Raw genomic sequence first — 16,976 nt, 5'->3', positions numbered from 1 at the left:
CTTTCTCCACTAACTGAAAGGACCTTAAGGAAACTAGACTTGTATTTTAATATCTCAGGTGCAATATTAGGTGGGATCAGTCCAGGCAGGTATTGCACACTTGGGAAGAGGGTGAAATTTGTGTTCAGATAAGGAGAATTGTATTTATTGATAAATTGTACACTACCTTAAACATTGCAACGTATGCAGCCCAGTGTATAGTAAATGCTTTTTTAATAAAGATAAGCCTGTTAGGTGCTCCACTCTAAAATCAGTTTGCAATCATTTCCATTTGAAGGTATCTATCCTATCTAATCTGCACACATACTGCATGTATGAAGTTCTGAGTGGTTCCTGTGGGATACGGATGTTATTATAAAAGTGCCATGAGTCTTTATATTATTTGACTTTATATGCGTATTTCATAAACCTTTAATTTAGTTTGGATTAGAGAAATTACAAGGTTAAAAAAAGAAAAAACCTTCAAGGAGAGATTTAAAATAAGACATGCCCTTATCATTGCCAGCTTTATTTTATGACTAATTCAACCACTGTTAGCTAATCAGAACAAAGGGGAATTTTTTTTTTGCTTTTTTTATTATCCTTGAGCATGTGCACAGTATAGCTTTGATTAGTTAAGTAGCTTCTCTACTATTCCACCTTTTTCTGTGGGGCTCACATAAAGAGCTACAGAAACTCATATCTAGGTAATGAGTAGATTGAGTATTTTTATCATTGAATGATCATGAGAGGAGTTGCTAAGTGTTTTAGCATAGTTATTTTCTAAGGCAGGGTTTTTATATGCACATTTAAGGGAGAGTAATGAACATTCAGTATATTTATTATCATGGGAAATTCCAGTACCAATAATTTATTTTTTTTCATTTCATAGAGTAAGCAGTGCTGAGACCATATTCATTAAGGAAAGAAGCTATAGATGTTCATGATTCTGATGTATATCTATCTTAATATGTATATTATAATATATTCATGAGTATAAATAATTACACTGGAGCTTTTTCAAATGAATAAGGCAATAGACTGATATTCAGAGGATATAGTCCTATTTCTGTTTCTGTTTGCATACTATGCAACCTTGCGCATTCTGGTATTTAATACACTGTTGGTCTAAATGATGTCATATTGTTTGGCTAATCTAAATACGAACCATATTGTACACTCTGCTCACTCATGTAAATTTTGTTGCTCTACTGGTGATGTGCCTTGGAATCACTAAATTTAAGTCTTTTGATGTTGGTGGTGAATACAACTTTTGTGCTATATATACATGTAGGTAGCAATAATTTCTACTGTAGACTTGCAGCCTCTCAAAGAAAAATAGTAATTGAAAAATGATCTATACAGTCAGTGTAGGAAAATAGTAATTTTCTTTAAAACACAGGGTACTGCTGTGGTTGTGACTCAAGTTTAATTTCTTTTGTGACATGCCAGTTTTACTGTCTTTTTGCTGTATCCTTTACAACCTGGAAGGACTGGTAAGATGTGTAGACACCATTTTTCCATACTTTTATTTAACAGGACAGCATGTGTTGCATGCAGTCTGAAAGAGAGAGCAACCCTGCACTCTCCCAATACCTTCACTATGAGTGAGGGAATGGAGAATCAGATCTCAAGTTTATTATTTAGGATAAATAGAACCATAACAAACAATTCAAGGATGCTTATGCAATTTTGCTTATTTTTCCAATATATTGAGTAATTCTGCAATAAAACAGAACCAGCTTTATATCTTTTTTTTTTAAGTTTAACCTTTCAGACTAAACGTTGCATGGTTTTCTGTTACTGCAAAGAGCTCCATTTTCATCTCCTTCATCCTGGATATTGATTAAAGTTCAACATCCAGGATGAAAGGAGTCAGTGCAGTCGCTAGTTATTCACATCATTAAAAATTGAAAAAGAATCAGACCCAGAAGCTGTTGTTCTGGTTTTGTTGTTCTGTGCTCTTTTTTTCTTACAAAACTTTCAGTTCACGCTTGAATTCTACTTAGGAATATTTTCTGCATTAAATTGATTCCCTGCAATTGTGAAGTTGAAGTTACGTAAGTAGTTACAATATTTAGCTAGCAGCTTGCTAAAATACCTCTAAGGTCATCAAGAATTAGACTTATGCTATTGTAAGTAGAAACCTGGATCCTACAAGATTTGCATGAGAGGTAAGTCAGAGCAGACTCCAGACTAATTACCTTAGGGTGCTATAAGGATCAAGGAATACACCTCCTTAAATTCACAAGGAAAATTTAGGAGATAGGAAGAAATTCTAGATAGTGTGTAAGGAAGATGGGGTCTACGTCATCTAAAAAGTATGTAAATGTTATGTGTCGGGTTTATTTGGTGTACCAGGTCATCCGTTGCTCCTGAAATCAGCGCCTAAATTCACTCTGTAGCCACTGGAGAAAGTTTTTCAAAGGCCTTAAAATGAAGATGTTTTCAGATTTATGGGTCTTAGTTTAAACAGGCAGGATCTCTTTCTGGATCTTGCAGTGCACTTACCTCTCTGTCACAAGGAGCAAAGCCATTTGGGCGAGCTTAAGCACTTAATTTAGGAGAGCTATAGTCACCTACATGGTAGGTGCACCCAGGTGCCTAAGTTAGATTGTCTGGATCCCATCCAGAACTATTTCTGAAATAAAAGAGTAAAAACCTGTATCTGTAAAATTGGCAAAGAAATTTAATATTTTTGTTAAAAACCATTGTAATCAATTAATGATGTAGCTACATTGCATAAGCAGTTGGGGTAATAACATCTTTAATTACTTTACCCTTAGGACCTGATTCTGATCTTAGTTCCATTGGTGTAAAGCAAGGATAACTTAGATAAAATCAATGCAGCTAAACTAAAATATAATTGATGAGAGGTCAGAATTGAGCCCTAAATGATATGCTAAAAGTGGAACTAATCAGAAAGCTAAATGGGTTTATAATTTGTGCAACTGACATTTTCATAATCTAAATCTCCAAGAAGTTAACCTTTGGATATAGAACTTGGGTTTCCCTTAAAGCCTCATAGCATTCAGGGAAGTGAAGCCACTAGAAAGTCTGTAAGAAGATGATGATTCTGTACAGCCTTTAAAACCACGTAGTAAATTCTTGCATTAAATGATTGATGTCTTTCCAGTTTAATAAGTTTCTGCATCAGACAAGTCTTTGTGCAAAGTTTTCCAGTGAGCAGAAGCTGGAGAAGCGTTGAACCATAGCATGTTCCCAAATAACAAAAAAAATTCCCCCCAAATCAAAGGTTATTTTAAGCAGTAAGGAGATTTAGAAACAAATGTCTACTCAAAGTGAAGAATATTTAAGGTCTTTTTGAAATTATGTTTAGAGTTTACTGTTTGTGTTATAGATGGTAGGGTTACATTTTTTAAAAATCATGCCAATTTATCATATATAGTTGCATAAGTCCTAGAAATGTGTTATTCCTGTTACAAGTTTTAATACTGTTAGTTACAAAAAAGAGAAAATGTAAACAAACTGAAGATATTTTCATACAAATTTTGTCTATTTTATTATTAAGTAAATACGTGCATTGTCTCTAAAGTAATTATTGCTGTTTAATAGGCAGACATTAATTTATATTGTATATTTAAACCAATCAACTAGCTTCACTTTACAAAATACATTCCCCCTAAGATAAGAGGTTTTCCTTCTGCTTTTGCATGACAGTATTTTTTGAACGGCTCGTGCATACTTCCAAAATTATTTCATTTGGGACAATCAACATTGTATCAAATGGATTTTTTCTCAGTTGTTGGAATGTACATGAATTTTTTTACTTCAAGGGAAATTTTGATTATTGTATTTATGTCCGTGGCAGTTCTCCACAGTGGTGACTTCACTCTGGTCAGCGAAACTGCTTCTTCCACAAGCCCTGACCGAGGGAGCCGTAGGCTGACTGCTGTGCCTGACCTTCCTCTCACGGCCATGACTTTCACTCCCATGCATAGTCACTAACTTCAGGCTTCTTACTTCTGTATTTATCACTGTAGCAGAGATTCCCAGACATATATTTATCTATCTCCTTAAATTATAGATATTTAATGCTCTGTGGGAGAAGTACAGGCTCATAACATGAGAAGAAAATGCAAGCCATTTTTGCAAGGAATTCTTCCTACGTTCCCTGTGAATACCACCCATGCTGCTTTCAGAAATAAGCCCGTCGTTAGCAGTGCCATTATAATGCATTTCACAGGAATTTGGAAGGCTGGAACAGAAGTTGTACACATTTTAGGAATGTTAGTAGAGTAATATTTTTTTTCCCCACTGAACAATTATGTCTTTGAAAACGTCAGTTTGATCAAACCTCTGGCACAGTGATAATTATTGTTTTGTGCTGACAACTTTATAGAATATTTATATGCTTTTCTGTTAATATTTGATCAACTGTTTTTATTTTTTTGGCATGACACTTTGTTTCCAGATTTTGGTTGGCTATGTCTGAAACAAAATGCTTTGTTATGGGGCTGGAATTCATTCAGTTGTGTCTTGGACATCATACACTAAATAAGCATAATCGTACTAGTCCATAGGCCTCCAAAGCCACATTCTATTCACCTCAAACTCTCCAGCAAAAGCAACTTCAGAGAAGTCAAACTAGGGTGGCAATATTAGCTATACAGTAGCAATGAGAATGTATTAAGGGGTTTTGGTTTGGTTTTGTTGGGTTTTTTTTTCCCCATGAGTAGCATCCTTGAAGCTGACATCTTTTTGTGACTGAATAGATGACAGCATGAAATTCAATTACAACAAACAGTCTCAGTCATTACACCTGTCTGCTTCCAGAGGAAAGCGTTTGTAAATTGTGCTTTATCCTTCCATTCCCTAAAACCTGTGTCTGTAATTGACACTTGCCAGCAGAGATGACTGGAGACAGAAGGAGAACATAATGTGTCTGAGTAGCCCACCAGGGAAAAGAGTATCCTCATGTTTGGGGAGTTTTGTGGTGTTTTGTTTTCTTTAATGAAGAATAATACCTGTGTGCCAAGGATTTACTGCAAGGCTGGTGGCAGATGTTTCTGCTAAAAAAAAAGAGTTATGAAAGATGAATCGCAAAAGAAGGCAGGACAAAAGAAAAATCTAATTAACATAGAAATATTTCTTCTGCAAAGGAAAACAAATGCTTCAGGAGAACAAAAGCCCCTCTCTGTTATTTGTAAGGCTGGTTTGTTACTCTAACACATTTGTAATAATCAGGTTTGTGCCTGACATGTCAAAACTTATTCGCAAAGCAAGAGTTGTGGATACCTTGGGAGTCGATGTTGTCACTTGTTACGCAACTCAGCATCCGTTCAGCACTGATTGATGCCCAAGTCACCAGTTTTGGAAGAAATGGGATACAGACATGACAATAATATTTGTACCAAATGTCAGGCAGGAGAAACAGGGGAGTTCATAGAATGGGTCTAGATGTAGACTCTGACCAGAAAAAAAACCCAAAACGTGATAGACAAACTGTCAGCCCTGATCTTTGTAAACTGTTTCATTTCTTTCCGGTAAGTTCTTTTTCTCTCTTTTTATTCATTTCCCTCCCCAGAATTTTGCAAGAGTAGACAACAAATAAAATTCCAGCTGGTGAGTTTTGAGCTTGATGAAGGAATTACCAAACCATTAACTATTTTAAATGCATCAGATAAAGAACAGATAGGGACAATTAGTAAATCACTACATATTTGGTAAGAACACTATTTGAGCGTAAACTTTCTTCAAACTTTGCTAATAATATTGTAGGAGATAGGAATGTATTTATTGTTTTCCCTCATTTTTTGACTTACATTTATTAATTGATTTGCAAAAGTATTCAGGTAACTACTGCTTCTGATCCTCTCTGTAAATCAGCAGGTAGTTTGAGAGTTTCTCAAGCACAAAAGCAATGGCAAAAAATGTAATGGAGTAATGCAGTCCAGTATTACTTAACTTCATTGCCTGTTACATGTACTCAGGACATCCCCAAGTGGCCCGGAGAGCTGTGTGTGCCTCTGCTCGTGGCTTACAGAGCATTGTAAGCACACTGTGTTATATTTATGAGCCGGAAAGTAAAGTATGTCAGAGAGGAAGTTAAAATGGCTTCTCTGTAGGATATTGTTAGTGTAAAATATCTGATTTATTTGGGTCTCTTTTTGAATGCTGCAGCTTGTAAACACAGTGGGGAATTTCTCTGTCATTGATCCAAAGCAATGGGTACTAATGGCATAATACAGTGGTACTCAATAACCTTTTATCATGGGCTGCTTTGTCATGTGGAGACTTAACTGAGGGGAGAGAAATACACTGTAACAAAAAAGGAAATCTTAGGAATTTCCGTCTATCCATTTAATAATGTTCAGTTTAAGAGCTATCGTATTCTTTTCTGTTATCTTTTTTGCATGAACTGTCATATAAAATGCCATGAAAATTATTGTACGTATTAGCGTAAACATGAAGAGAAATGTAAGCATTTTTTCCCAAGCATTCAAAGGACAAGCTGTGGCAGCTTTCTATCATGGCTTGAGTAGCACGACCATATTACGGTGCTCTGAAATTTGCAATAATTTTAATATTATAATAAATATAATAAACAATTGATAGAGATACATTTACATATATATAACTTTATATCTAATTCTTTTTCACACAAAGCCTTTGTATCCTTATAGGAAACAGAACAAACAAATAAGGGAAATATCTACACAGTAAAGTCTTCAAATTTGCCCCATACCTACAAACCCTTGTCAAGGTTCTGTTTCCAGTGTCATCTGTGTACATCAGACAGCCCCTCAGAAGCGAGCGAGGGCAGGTGCACTGAGGCACGCTGCGTCAGACCAGCACGAAACCCAGTGTGGGGCCACACGCTTACCCCAGGCCCCTCACAGCAGCAGCTGCAGTTCCTCGGGGTGTATATTCTGTTTGCCTACCACTCTTATTTAGTAATTTCGGCAATTCTCATGCCAAAGTTTCCCCTCAGAGCAAACCAGAGCATGGTGGGAGGCCAGGTTATGACTTCATTTACATGCTATCTCTTGGGAGCAAATTAGTATGCAGTCCAGTGCAGAAGGGTGCCATTTGGGTAATCTTGTGGCAGGCCTGTTAATAGAATATATGGAGTTTTGTATTCTCTTCCTGAACAACCATTTAAGAGCTAACAACAGTATATTTTCTGCTACTGTTTTCATATATACATGGGTTCATTTTGCATTTGTTGTTGGTAAGACGCCAGATTCCAGTCGCACTTAAAATAGATGTAGAGTCAAAGCAACTCTGTTATCTAAAGATTTCTGCCAAGAAAGGAGACAGCGAAGACATTTTAAAAAGAAATAATAGAGTAGGTTATAACCACTGGGATGCCAATATCTCTGTTTTTCCATGGTTTGCGCCTGTTAGCAATGTCCCCTTCAGGCTGAATACTCGAAACAGCCCCCAACTGCTGTAGAACACTGTTGTAGAAAAATGGTATTAATGCTTCATGTAATGTAAAACTTACATTGGGCCCTAAGATACAGTTTTATAGGGATGTAAAAATTGATGTCTTTGCTGCTGTATGAAAAGCCGGTGGTTTTGAGCAATTGCTGTATATCTTCATGGTATGAAAAGGAAAGAGGCCAAAAGCCAAGAGTTTTCGTCCTTTGGGAAGGGCTGTAAGGGTCCCGTGCTATGAAAATGAAAGTGTTACTGTTGATTTCAGCAAGTACAAGACGAAGCTCAGATATCCTTAAGCACATCATTGCTATTATAAGATAAAGAAATACAAAAAAATGGTTAAGGAATTCTGATAGCCCATTCATTCATTAGTCTTTGTGTAACAAATCATGAAGCTGGAGTTGCAAACGTGGATTTGGTAGCATTTGTTAATATAGGGTTTGATCTTGCACTGGGAGCATTTGCTCATGTTCATTTGTGAAACTTTCTGCATGAAGTGGGACTACAGAATTGAAACCCTTACTTCTGAGGATTTTTAATAGTTTGTTTTATACACGTGAACTACTAAACACCCGGGATGCTGCTTCTAGAGACACTTTTTTAAAAGTATCAAATTAAAAGTCTCCATGACTGATACTGTTGATGGAATTGAGACACATTCAAGATGCAGGACTTGAGGAAATCTCAAAGAAATGGCTAGGCAGGTTTCTTTAGCCGAGTTATGTTTTTTCAGTAGAAAGGTGTTAGAGCTGATTTTTTGCTAGCAATTCGTGCATTATGCCTAGTTCCTCTTATATGTGAAACTCCAGCTTCACCTGTTTTCATTTTTCAGTTTTTATTGTTTTGATTTAGTATTTTGTATGGGTTTTTTGGAGTTTTTTTTCTGATACAAAGTGCAAAAGATTTAATTTTGCATCTCACTTTGTCTTTTGGAAAGTGTACACTGTGGATCAAGGGAAATGTTAGGCATGAGAACCAGAGAGTATCTAAGCTTAGAGATTAAAGGCATGAGCAATATTATATTATAATATTTTCAGAGGAATCTGGACTAAAAGCAATGCCTTCCAAAACAGTCACCAGTTTTCTATACCTAAATATTTGCACATATTAATAATATACCATATGCTTGGCTTAGCAGTATGGATGTAACACATCAGTCTACCAGATGCAGTATTCTCTCTGGAACAGAATATTTCATTGGAATATCCTGCTCTTTTTGACACTTCAGTTTTAACTTTTTCTGTAACTTGATCTGAAAATGATGACCAGCTTGAAATCTATATAACTTGAAGGCTTTATCAGTAAAGCCCAGCAGAGTTATATTTCTCTGTGGCTGTGATGTTGAAACCTGGTGAAAATCAATTTTTCCTTTTGCTGAATGGTATATTTGAAGCATTTAAAAAAGGTGAATGAGTGTGCTGAGAGCCTGTCATTCTCGAAGTACTTTCTTATGCAGCATGTGTAGGTACATCTGCCTGTTAGCCCTGAGAGGCTGTGTGTGTTTGATGCATTGGATGTTGTGTCAGCAGGAAGGAGAAAAAGAAGAGATGAGGTATATCAGAAAGAAAGTTGATAGCAAATGGTGTTTTGAACAGCCTGTATCCCCCAGTGTAATATATTATGGAAATAACGATTTTGGCAAGTGATGCTTCTTTGTAACCTGAAGTGATACAGCAGGGATTATGCATGCTCAAGTCATTCAGGACTGGGTACTTAGTTGTCTAGAAATGCTGTTAAGAAGTGTCTTTATCATGAACAACTTTGCTATGGATACAGAGGCAAAAACTAGACTACTAAAAGAAAAAAATACCTGAAATAGTTATGGGGTATTATTATTATTATTATTATTATTATTATTATTATTATTATTACATTGGTTTAGCTAGCAATGGGAACAAAAATGGTATTTTTAATTCTGGCTTTTTTGTGTGTGTGTGATTTAATATCATATTTTATCTTGTATTTAGGGATGAATTGTATGTTTTAACTCATTTTCAAGCTTCCTCAAACATAGTTGTTTCAAAACCATAAATAGGTTGTTAATTAATTAACATGGATAGGCAAAGAGAAGTGGGCTAAAGGTTTAAAAGGAAGTGTGAGGAAGCCAGAACAAATAAAACATGAATACAAAACAGTCTGTAAGAAAGGCACAGTAAGAATACAGAGGAAATTATTATACTAGAATAAAGAACAAAATGCTTCTGACCTATATACCCTCATTAAGCACAGATCAAGAAATGCAACCCAAAAGGCAGAATAAAGATAGCATATACATCTAGCCTCTCACATCAATAGACTGGCTTACGTGATTGCTCTAGTTCACAGAGATATTCTTGCAGTAACAACAGAGTGGTGTATACCTTGCCAGAGGAGGATACTCTGGCTTCCACCAATTTGATGATTCCCTTCTTCCCCCAACAAATGTGGGGACACAAAATAAACTTATGTAACTTACTGCATTTTAGGAATATCATGTGTTATGAGAATTATATACAACATCATTGTCTTCAGAGCTACCAACATATACAGTCTGCAGGGTTGGACTTTCTCTTCTTCCTCATGTGGTTCTTCCACCAATGAAAAGTAGCACGTTTTTAGTTGGGGGAGGGGGGGAGCCAAAACACAATGAAAAAAAAAACCCAAACCAAAACCAGCTTTTAATCTGACCATTCTTGAATGAAAAGAATATTAATTGACAAGAAATATATTTTAGAGTGCATTTATTTAAGAGTTTTGAATGCTGTCTTGCAATGTTGATAAATCACTGAGATTTTGTTTTGAATGGAAATTCCTTAAGAATGGAATATGCCTGTTTGTGGTATACTTTGTACAGATGTTAAGTAGGAATCTCACATAGTATATTTAATTTCACGATTAAAATCTTCCCCCTTCTCTGTTCCTCCTTCTCTGCATTGCTGTTGCTTCTCCACATATGCAGAGTTAACTAATACCAGAGGATGTGAGTTCATTTTGCTTCACTGCTTTAAAAAAATGAATGCTATGACCAACAGAATGCAAAAATTTTATAAGCTAAAACAAAAGGCAGCAAATGTTGAGAACAAACTCCAGTGACCTAGGTAATATAAAATTGTTTCATGATAAGTATGAACATTAACAATTTTGGACATCTAAAAATGTAAAATAAGCAATTTGAAAACATTTATCTGGATGAGATAGAACATTATACATGAAATATAATGACCTCGCTGAAATTTAGCCAGGATGCTGTGGTACTCATTTAGACAAAGAAGACAACTAGTTAATCATGGCAAAGAAAACTAGACAGAGTAAATTAGTTTGCTGCATTCCAGACTCTTAGCTACAAAAAAGAATATATCTCACTAATTAGAGAGTGAAAATGCTCTAAGCTTTTAGAAAGAGAATGCAAGAAGAGTGAAAGACAGTGATCCTGGCTTTGGAATGGTGTATCAACCCATGGTGTTTGCATGATACGATTTTATGATTTTATCAGCTAGGCAGTCTACATTAAGAGGTCTTCAACTTTGATTATATTGGTTCTATACAACATAATAGTTCTTGATGAAGATTATCATGCAGGGCTTCAATCCTTAATTTTCATGGATTCTTGGAGCCTCTAATGAAATGTAAATAAATTTAATTTAAAAACCTACATAAATATACATGTTACAATAAAAAAGGCTAGAAACTTCACAATTAAACTAAGAAGTTAACAATGAAATTTTAAGGTTTTTAGACGATTATTGTCTTGATTGTGCTGTAGATATTTTTACTTTATCATTAGAATTTTATCCTTAATGCTACAGGAGAGCACATTCTAGATGTTTTATTTCTGTGTTCTTTAAATTAAATAAAGAAAGTGAAGTTCACCTGCCTATTGCATGGGATAAGAATCTGGTTTTATCTGAAGACTGTACATCATTTTACATAGTGGAAGCTTCATATACAGTTCTGAAAGAAGATTGTTCTTTTTTTTACCTAGAAAAAGATTTAAAATTTTCAGAATTTTTGTTCAAACAAACAAGCATAGAATCAGTACTAGATTCTATACTTGAAAAAGATATAAATAAATTTATCTCTAGTTTTAATTTCCTTTCCTGTGTCTGAATCTGCTCCTCCAAATATGACCCAGTTCCTGTACACATAAATGTCATTTTGCTTTTAACTGCAGGGGGCTGAGGATCAGGTCCTTTCTTTATTTATCTTTTGCATGAGCGGTGTTACACCCTTCAGTTATTTCCATTGAATTGAAAGAGAACAAGATCAAGTTCTGTATGGTTCCAATGCCATAGCTGTTTTTTAAAGAGCTATGGTTTTACAGGACTTCTGTGCTACATTCCTATAGGCAGTATGTATGTTTGAGGAAAAGTGTGATGTTTGGCCTCCTTTGGAACTGCACATCAGCAGAAAATCCACCGTCTTTCTCGTTTGTAAACATGAGATAAGCTGATAAAGCAAGTTACTTTTTCAGTGTCTCATATTTTATTACATTCTCTCTTAAACATTTTTAAATAAGAGTCAATGGCTCTATAATGCTTGTACACTGTTGGGTTGGGTTTTTTTTATTTCAAAAGGTGCTTGTTTGTGGGTGATGTTTATTAGGAAAATCTGTGTGTACGTGTGCATACATGCAAGTGTGCATGTATGTATGTCTCTGTAGAGTGAGGTGGAGGAAGACAGTGTCCCCTTTATTTCATAAGATCTACTTCTTAAATTGTCTCACACTTTACAAAAAATGCCAAGACCAAATATGGAAAGTTCAGCTCTAAAGAACGAATATCCTGGAAAGGTTTCAACTACTGAAAAAGAGGGGGTTTAGTCTCTTAACAAAGCTGTTTTCATCACCCAGTCATGTCGTAATCAGATAGTGTGACAGATTATTTTTTAAGCAGAATTGGAATCGGTTATATGAAATCAGCCTAAAATGTGATTTTGTTTCTAAAACATTATTTTTCTTTTTATGAGCATTTCAGAAACATGTGCAATAAATATTTAGACTATTAATTTACTACACATCAATCTAAAAATCTACTTTGCTATCTTAATCAGAATTAATTTGCTTAATTGTTATTCCTATCCCATCAATCTCAGTTTTGCACTAACTTGAACAATGCCACTTTTTGCTGTTTGCACTTTAATTCGATTTCCATTCTAAGTTTACGAACAGTAATAGGGTCCTGCTTGAATATTCATTAACTTTGAATTGTGAGCTATGAAAAGGTGCTTTCTTTTACCTTAATGAAAGTGGCTCAGCATGGGGTGGATCAGTAATGACATTTGATTTTAGGCATCCAACAAATTTGCTTTTTATTTATTGACACATCTTGTCCAAACAGCTCCCTCGCAAGTTAGTGGAGTAATGAAAGAGAGAGTGCTGCAGAGGAGCGTGGAGCTTTCCTGGCAGGAACCAGAACATCCCAACGGAGTCATTACTGAATATGAAATCAAGTATTATGAGAAAGTAAGTGCTAAGATTATCTGTAATGTTCAACAATGTTCTGTTTGCTTCATGTTCGCTTGCTGTGTTGTGGAACAATGTTAACGCCATCAGCTATCAACTATCCTGTCTCTTCAAAGTCACAGTGATTTTGCTCATCTTTAATAACTAGCAAATCACTGCAATTATTATTGCTATCCTATGTCTCATATGTTGTATTTTGGTATTCTAAAAATGAAATACCCACTTTAAATCTGCCTTTTTTTCCACTTTTTTTTTTATTGTTAAGTTGGACTTGGATATTTTACCATGATAGTTGTCATTTTCCTGTCTCTTCTACATTGTGTTTAAAGCTTGTTTCATTTCCTTCGGTGTCGCTGTAATTCCAGTCTTGAGATGATATATCAAATAATACAACTTTTGACTGCATTTGGTATTTCCGTATGAGCTGGCCAGCTTCACTCGATGTCTGAAAACTTCCAAAGCACTTCCTACAGTTTCAGCTGATAAATATTCCTTATTTGTCCTTCTAAAAAGTCCCAGCATTGTGGAATTTATTTTTCACTTGTTCTCTCAACACAATAATGAATTGAGGGCTGCTTTTCAATAGTAGATGAAGTGATCTCTGTTTCTGGTAGAATGAAATTGCAGTCTTATTGATGTCAGTCCGAGTTTTGCCATTCATTTCAGCGTGTCTAGGCCCACATTCATGATAACTTTGAAGTACTCCAGAATAAAAAAATTCTGACAAGCATATAAGTAGGGCCACATGCAACCGTAAGCTGCATGAAAGCAGAGTGAAGGCAGGTTGTGCAGCTATATATTTGTCATGGGACCCAGACCGAGTGTGACTCCTCCAGATTCCCTGGGAAATTTACTGCAACACGTAACATATTCCTAATTTTTATAAAACATGCTGGGAGAAAAAAAGAAAGAATTAAAATGCAAAGAAATGAACAAAGGAGCTCCTTTGTGATCACTTGTGAAGACATTTCATCTCTGCAAACAAGGTAATAGCTCTGTATCAAAAAGAGCATGTCAGCTTACTGGGTAACATAGAATTAGGTAAATTCAGACCAGATTGGATATAATATCAAGTGTCACATCTAATTTTCAGTGCTGAATTACACAAATATACTTATCAAAAGACCTTTATATGATCTGGGAAGGGTATAACATGTTTATTTGTTGATGCTAACTCCCAGTTTAAGTTGTTCACTTTAGTGACATAACAAAATTTACCAGATATGTACAGATAGCTAAACAATTTTTTAAAGATATTTTACTAATTTTAGCAGGTAATTTTTATTCCTCAAGCATATCTGTGTGCACACACACACAAATAAAGCCCATACATTAAAAAAAAAAAAAAAAAGTTTACGTATTTACCAAAGGCAAAACTGTTCTCTGCACAAAAAAACCCCTTAAAAAAACAAACTACAAATTAAAACTTGGGTTTTAATCTGCAGAGTAGTTTCTAACCTGTTAAAATAAACTAATTTATTTAAATAGGTAGTGGAAAAATGACAGAAAAATGATCAAGATACTAGACTTTTCATATAACAATAGCTTTTAGAATGTGGCTTTTATTATTTTCCCTATATATTCATGTTACTTTAAATAAGCACCAGAATTTAATTGCCAGTTTCCTATGTTTGCAAAGACAAGAACTGATGTTAAAGGTCTTTAGTAAAGGAGGGAAACCTACCAGTATTATACTTATTAGCGTGAAATGAATAAGAGAGAGTAAGAAGCTCATCCTACGAACAGTCACAGATAAACTGGACTATATACCTTTAATTCAGTGAGACAATATTAAAATAAATGCTTAAATGCTTGTCTTCCTTCCAAAATAATGCAGTTCAGCTTGAAAAGTACTTCATAAGCTTCTTGCTCAGAACAACAGAGGCAGTTTAAGTTTTGTTCCATTAGTTTAAAAGAAAAAAAAAAAAAGATCTAAACTTTCAGCTCTTTTCAGAGCCAAATTGAATCAAACATTTTTGTGGTTCTGAAATATTCTGATAAGTGTTTTTTTTCACCTCTCACTTCTGGCTAGAGCTGGAATGGAAACTGCCTGAAATCTCCCAAGTAAGCCTGTCCTGTGAGATTTCTGGTGCAGGTTATTTTAATTTCTTTGTTACTTACTTATTTTGAATGCAAGAACTGTTGGCAATTCAAATAAGCCTCATTTATGCATCAAAACCCAAACTCTGAAATTCCACTGTGGCTTACAGTCCCGAACCTGACTGTTTATGTTTCTTTACACTTGTTTCTCATCTCCCAAGCATTCCTGTTCTTTCTCACATACCAACATACATTCCACCATGGTCCTCACTTACAGATGATTTAAACCGTCTTGGAGAAGATATGAAAAATTGTTGCTAGCCGAGCCGGTGGGCTTGCTCAAATGACAGACTGGGCAAGACCCAGGAGAAATGATTACTGAATCTCAGAAAAGAAATCATGTATGTTGTATTTAACCCTCTATCTCAGCAAAAAGCGTTTGCTGCTTTACTGACTGCAAGGGGGAAGGTTCTCCATCATTTTTAGCTGGTGAAATACTATTGAAATGAGTTACAGATTTATTCCTTCCCTCTGTATCCGTCTCATTAGCGCTGCCTCGTACGGCTCATGCTTCTCTGGTCATGTGGTGCGTTCAGATGGTTGGTTAATTCATCTCTTCTGCCCTTCAAATCAGGGTTGCATCTGCCACTGAAAATCAACAGGGCTGCACATATCTATGCTGAAAGATAATCTGGATCAGTAAATGTGATGAATAAGTAGAGCTTTTTGAATACTGTAATGATCTATGATACAGCTTTTGTAGTGGTTGAAAGTGAGTTATTACTCATAGGGTTTGTAATCTTACAGCTTCAAATTTGAGAGGTGTCATACTGAGCTTCTTTCCCTGGGTTCTTCTTGATGTCATAGAGTCAAAACCTGAGAAAAGACTAAAAGCTGGAGATGAAATGCTAAGTGAAAACTGAGTTAAGGACCTCAGAATTTGGTGCAAAATCCAGCCAGTTATACATTGGTAGTATTGGAATTTTTAAAGGTATTGGAAGGTAAAAAGGAATGGTGTTCTTACCATGAAAGAACAGATTTCCCTGTCCTTGAACTGTTCAGACCCCACAGATCCACCTGGAAAGCTGCGGTCAAGCTATTTTCTCATCAAAATTTCATAAAATGTAATCAAAGCCAAAGAAGCAATCATTTCATGTCTGGATGTTTTATGAGTAACAACATGAGCATCCCATTTGAATTTTATGTTACACTTAGAGCTCCTCATTGCATTGACAGTGTTTTGTAGTACTCCACAGAGTATGCTTTATTTTTTATGTTAGGGAAAAAAGCGTTCGACAAATTGAAATAAACTACCCAGGCTGGCAGTCAGTTGCTGATGTGCAACTATGATAAAATCTGACCTGTAAATGTCATTTAATCTTTCGTCTTATTGTTTTCAGGATCAAAGGGAGAGGACCTATTCAACAGTGAAAACCAAGTCCACTTCAGCTTCCATTAATAACCTAAAGCCAGGAACAGTGTATGTTTTCCAGATTCGTGCTTTTACTGCTGCTGGTTATGGAAATTACAGCCCCAGACTGGATGTTGCCACACTAGAAGAAGCCACAGGTAAACAGTTAGATTTATACTAAATTAATACTCTCAAGAGAAGTAGTAAGTAAAGCAAGAAAGGAAAGACTCATAGGTAACATTATTAAAACTAGAAAGAATGAAGTTCTACATGAAGGTGGATTGTTGTCACTGTATTTTGAAGGATGAGCTTCAATTAGTTGTTTTACCATAGAGCTACAAATTACACTTTTATAATTATCTGGAGAAGATTTGTAACATCAGGTTCTTCTCCTCTGATGTCCTTCTAATGCAAAGAAAAATAGTTTCTTTTCATTCAGATACAAACCTCTTTCCCCCTCCAAGAGAAGTGAGTAGTGATGAGCTGAGTAACTCTACTAGATTCTTCTGTAACTGGGGAGAGGAGGGAAGAGGAGATTTCAGCCCACAGAGGGTTCTCCAGGTCATTTTTTCCCTGTTCGATTTCCTGAGAAAACTCTTTATAATTTGGTTTATGTGTGTGTCTTGGTTAAGCTGTATATCCATCTTCAGTGTCTTTTGAGTTCTTTGGCTAGCTTCAACTTGATTTAGTAAAGAAACA

General features: G+C 35.5%; 1 protein-coding gene across 2 annotated transcripts in view; it reads left to right on the top strand.

The window, feature by feature from the left end:
• The window catches only part of EPHA7 (EPH receptor A7), a 162,337-nt gene that overhangs the window by 107,367 nt on the left and 37,994 nt on the right, over positions 1-16,976 (top strand). For both annotated transcript variants that reach the window (XM_010573338.1, XM_010573337.1), the window contains exons 6-7: positions 12,702-12,826; positions 16,267-16,435. In XM_010573338.1, the coding sequence (XP_010571640.1) occupies positions 12,702-12,826; positions 16,267-16,435 (294 nt within the window). The remainder of the gene's footprint in view (positions 1-12,701; positions 12,827-16,266; positions 16,436-16,976) is intronic.

Source organism: Haliaeetus leucocephalus, unplaced genomic scaffold, assembly GCF_000737465.1.
Source record: "Haliaeetus leucocephalus isolate CR32 unplaced genomic scaffold, Haliaeetus_leucocephalus-4.0 Scaffold384, whole genome shotgun sequence".
NCBI lineage: Eukaryota > Metazoa > Chordata > Aves > Accipitriformes > Accipitridae > Haliaeetus > Haliaeetus leucocephalus.
Note: the sequence above shows the minus strand (reverse complement) of the source record. Positions and strands in the feature narration are given on the sequence as shown.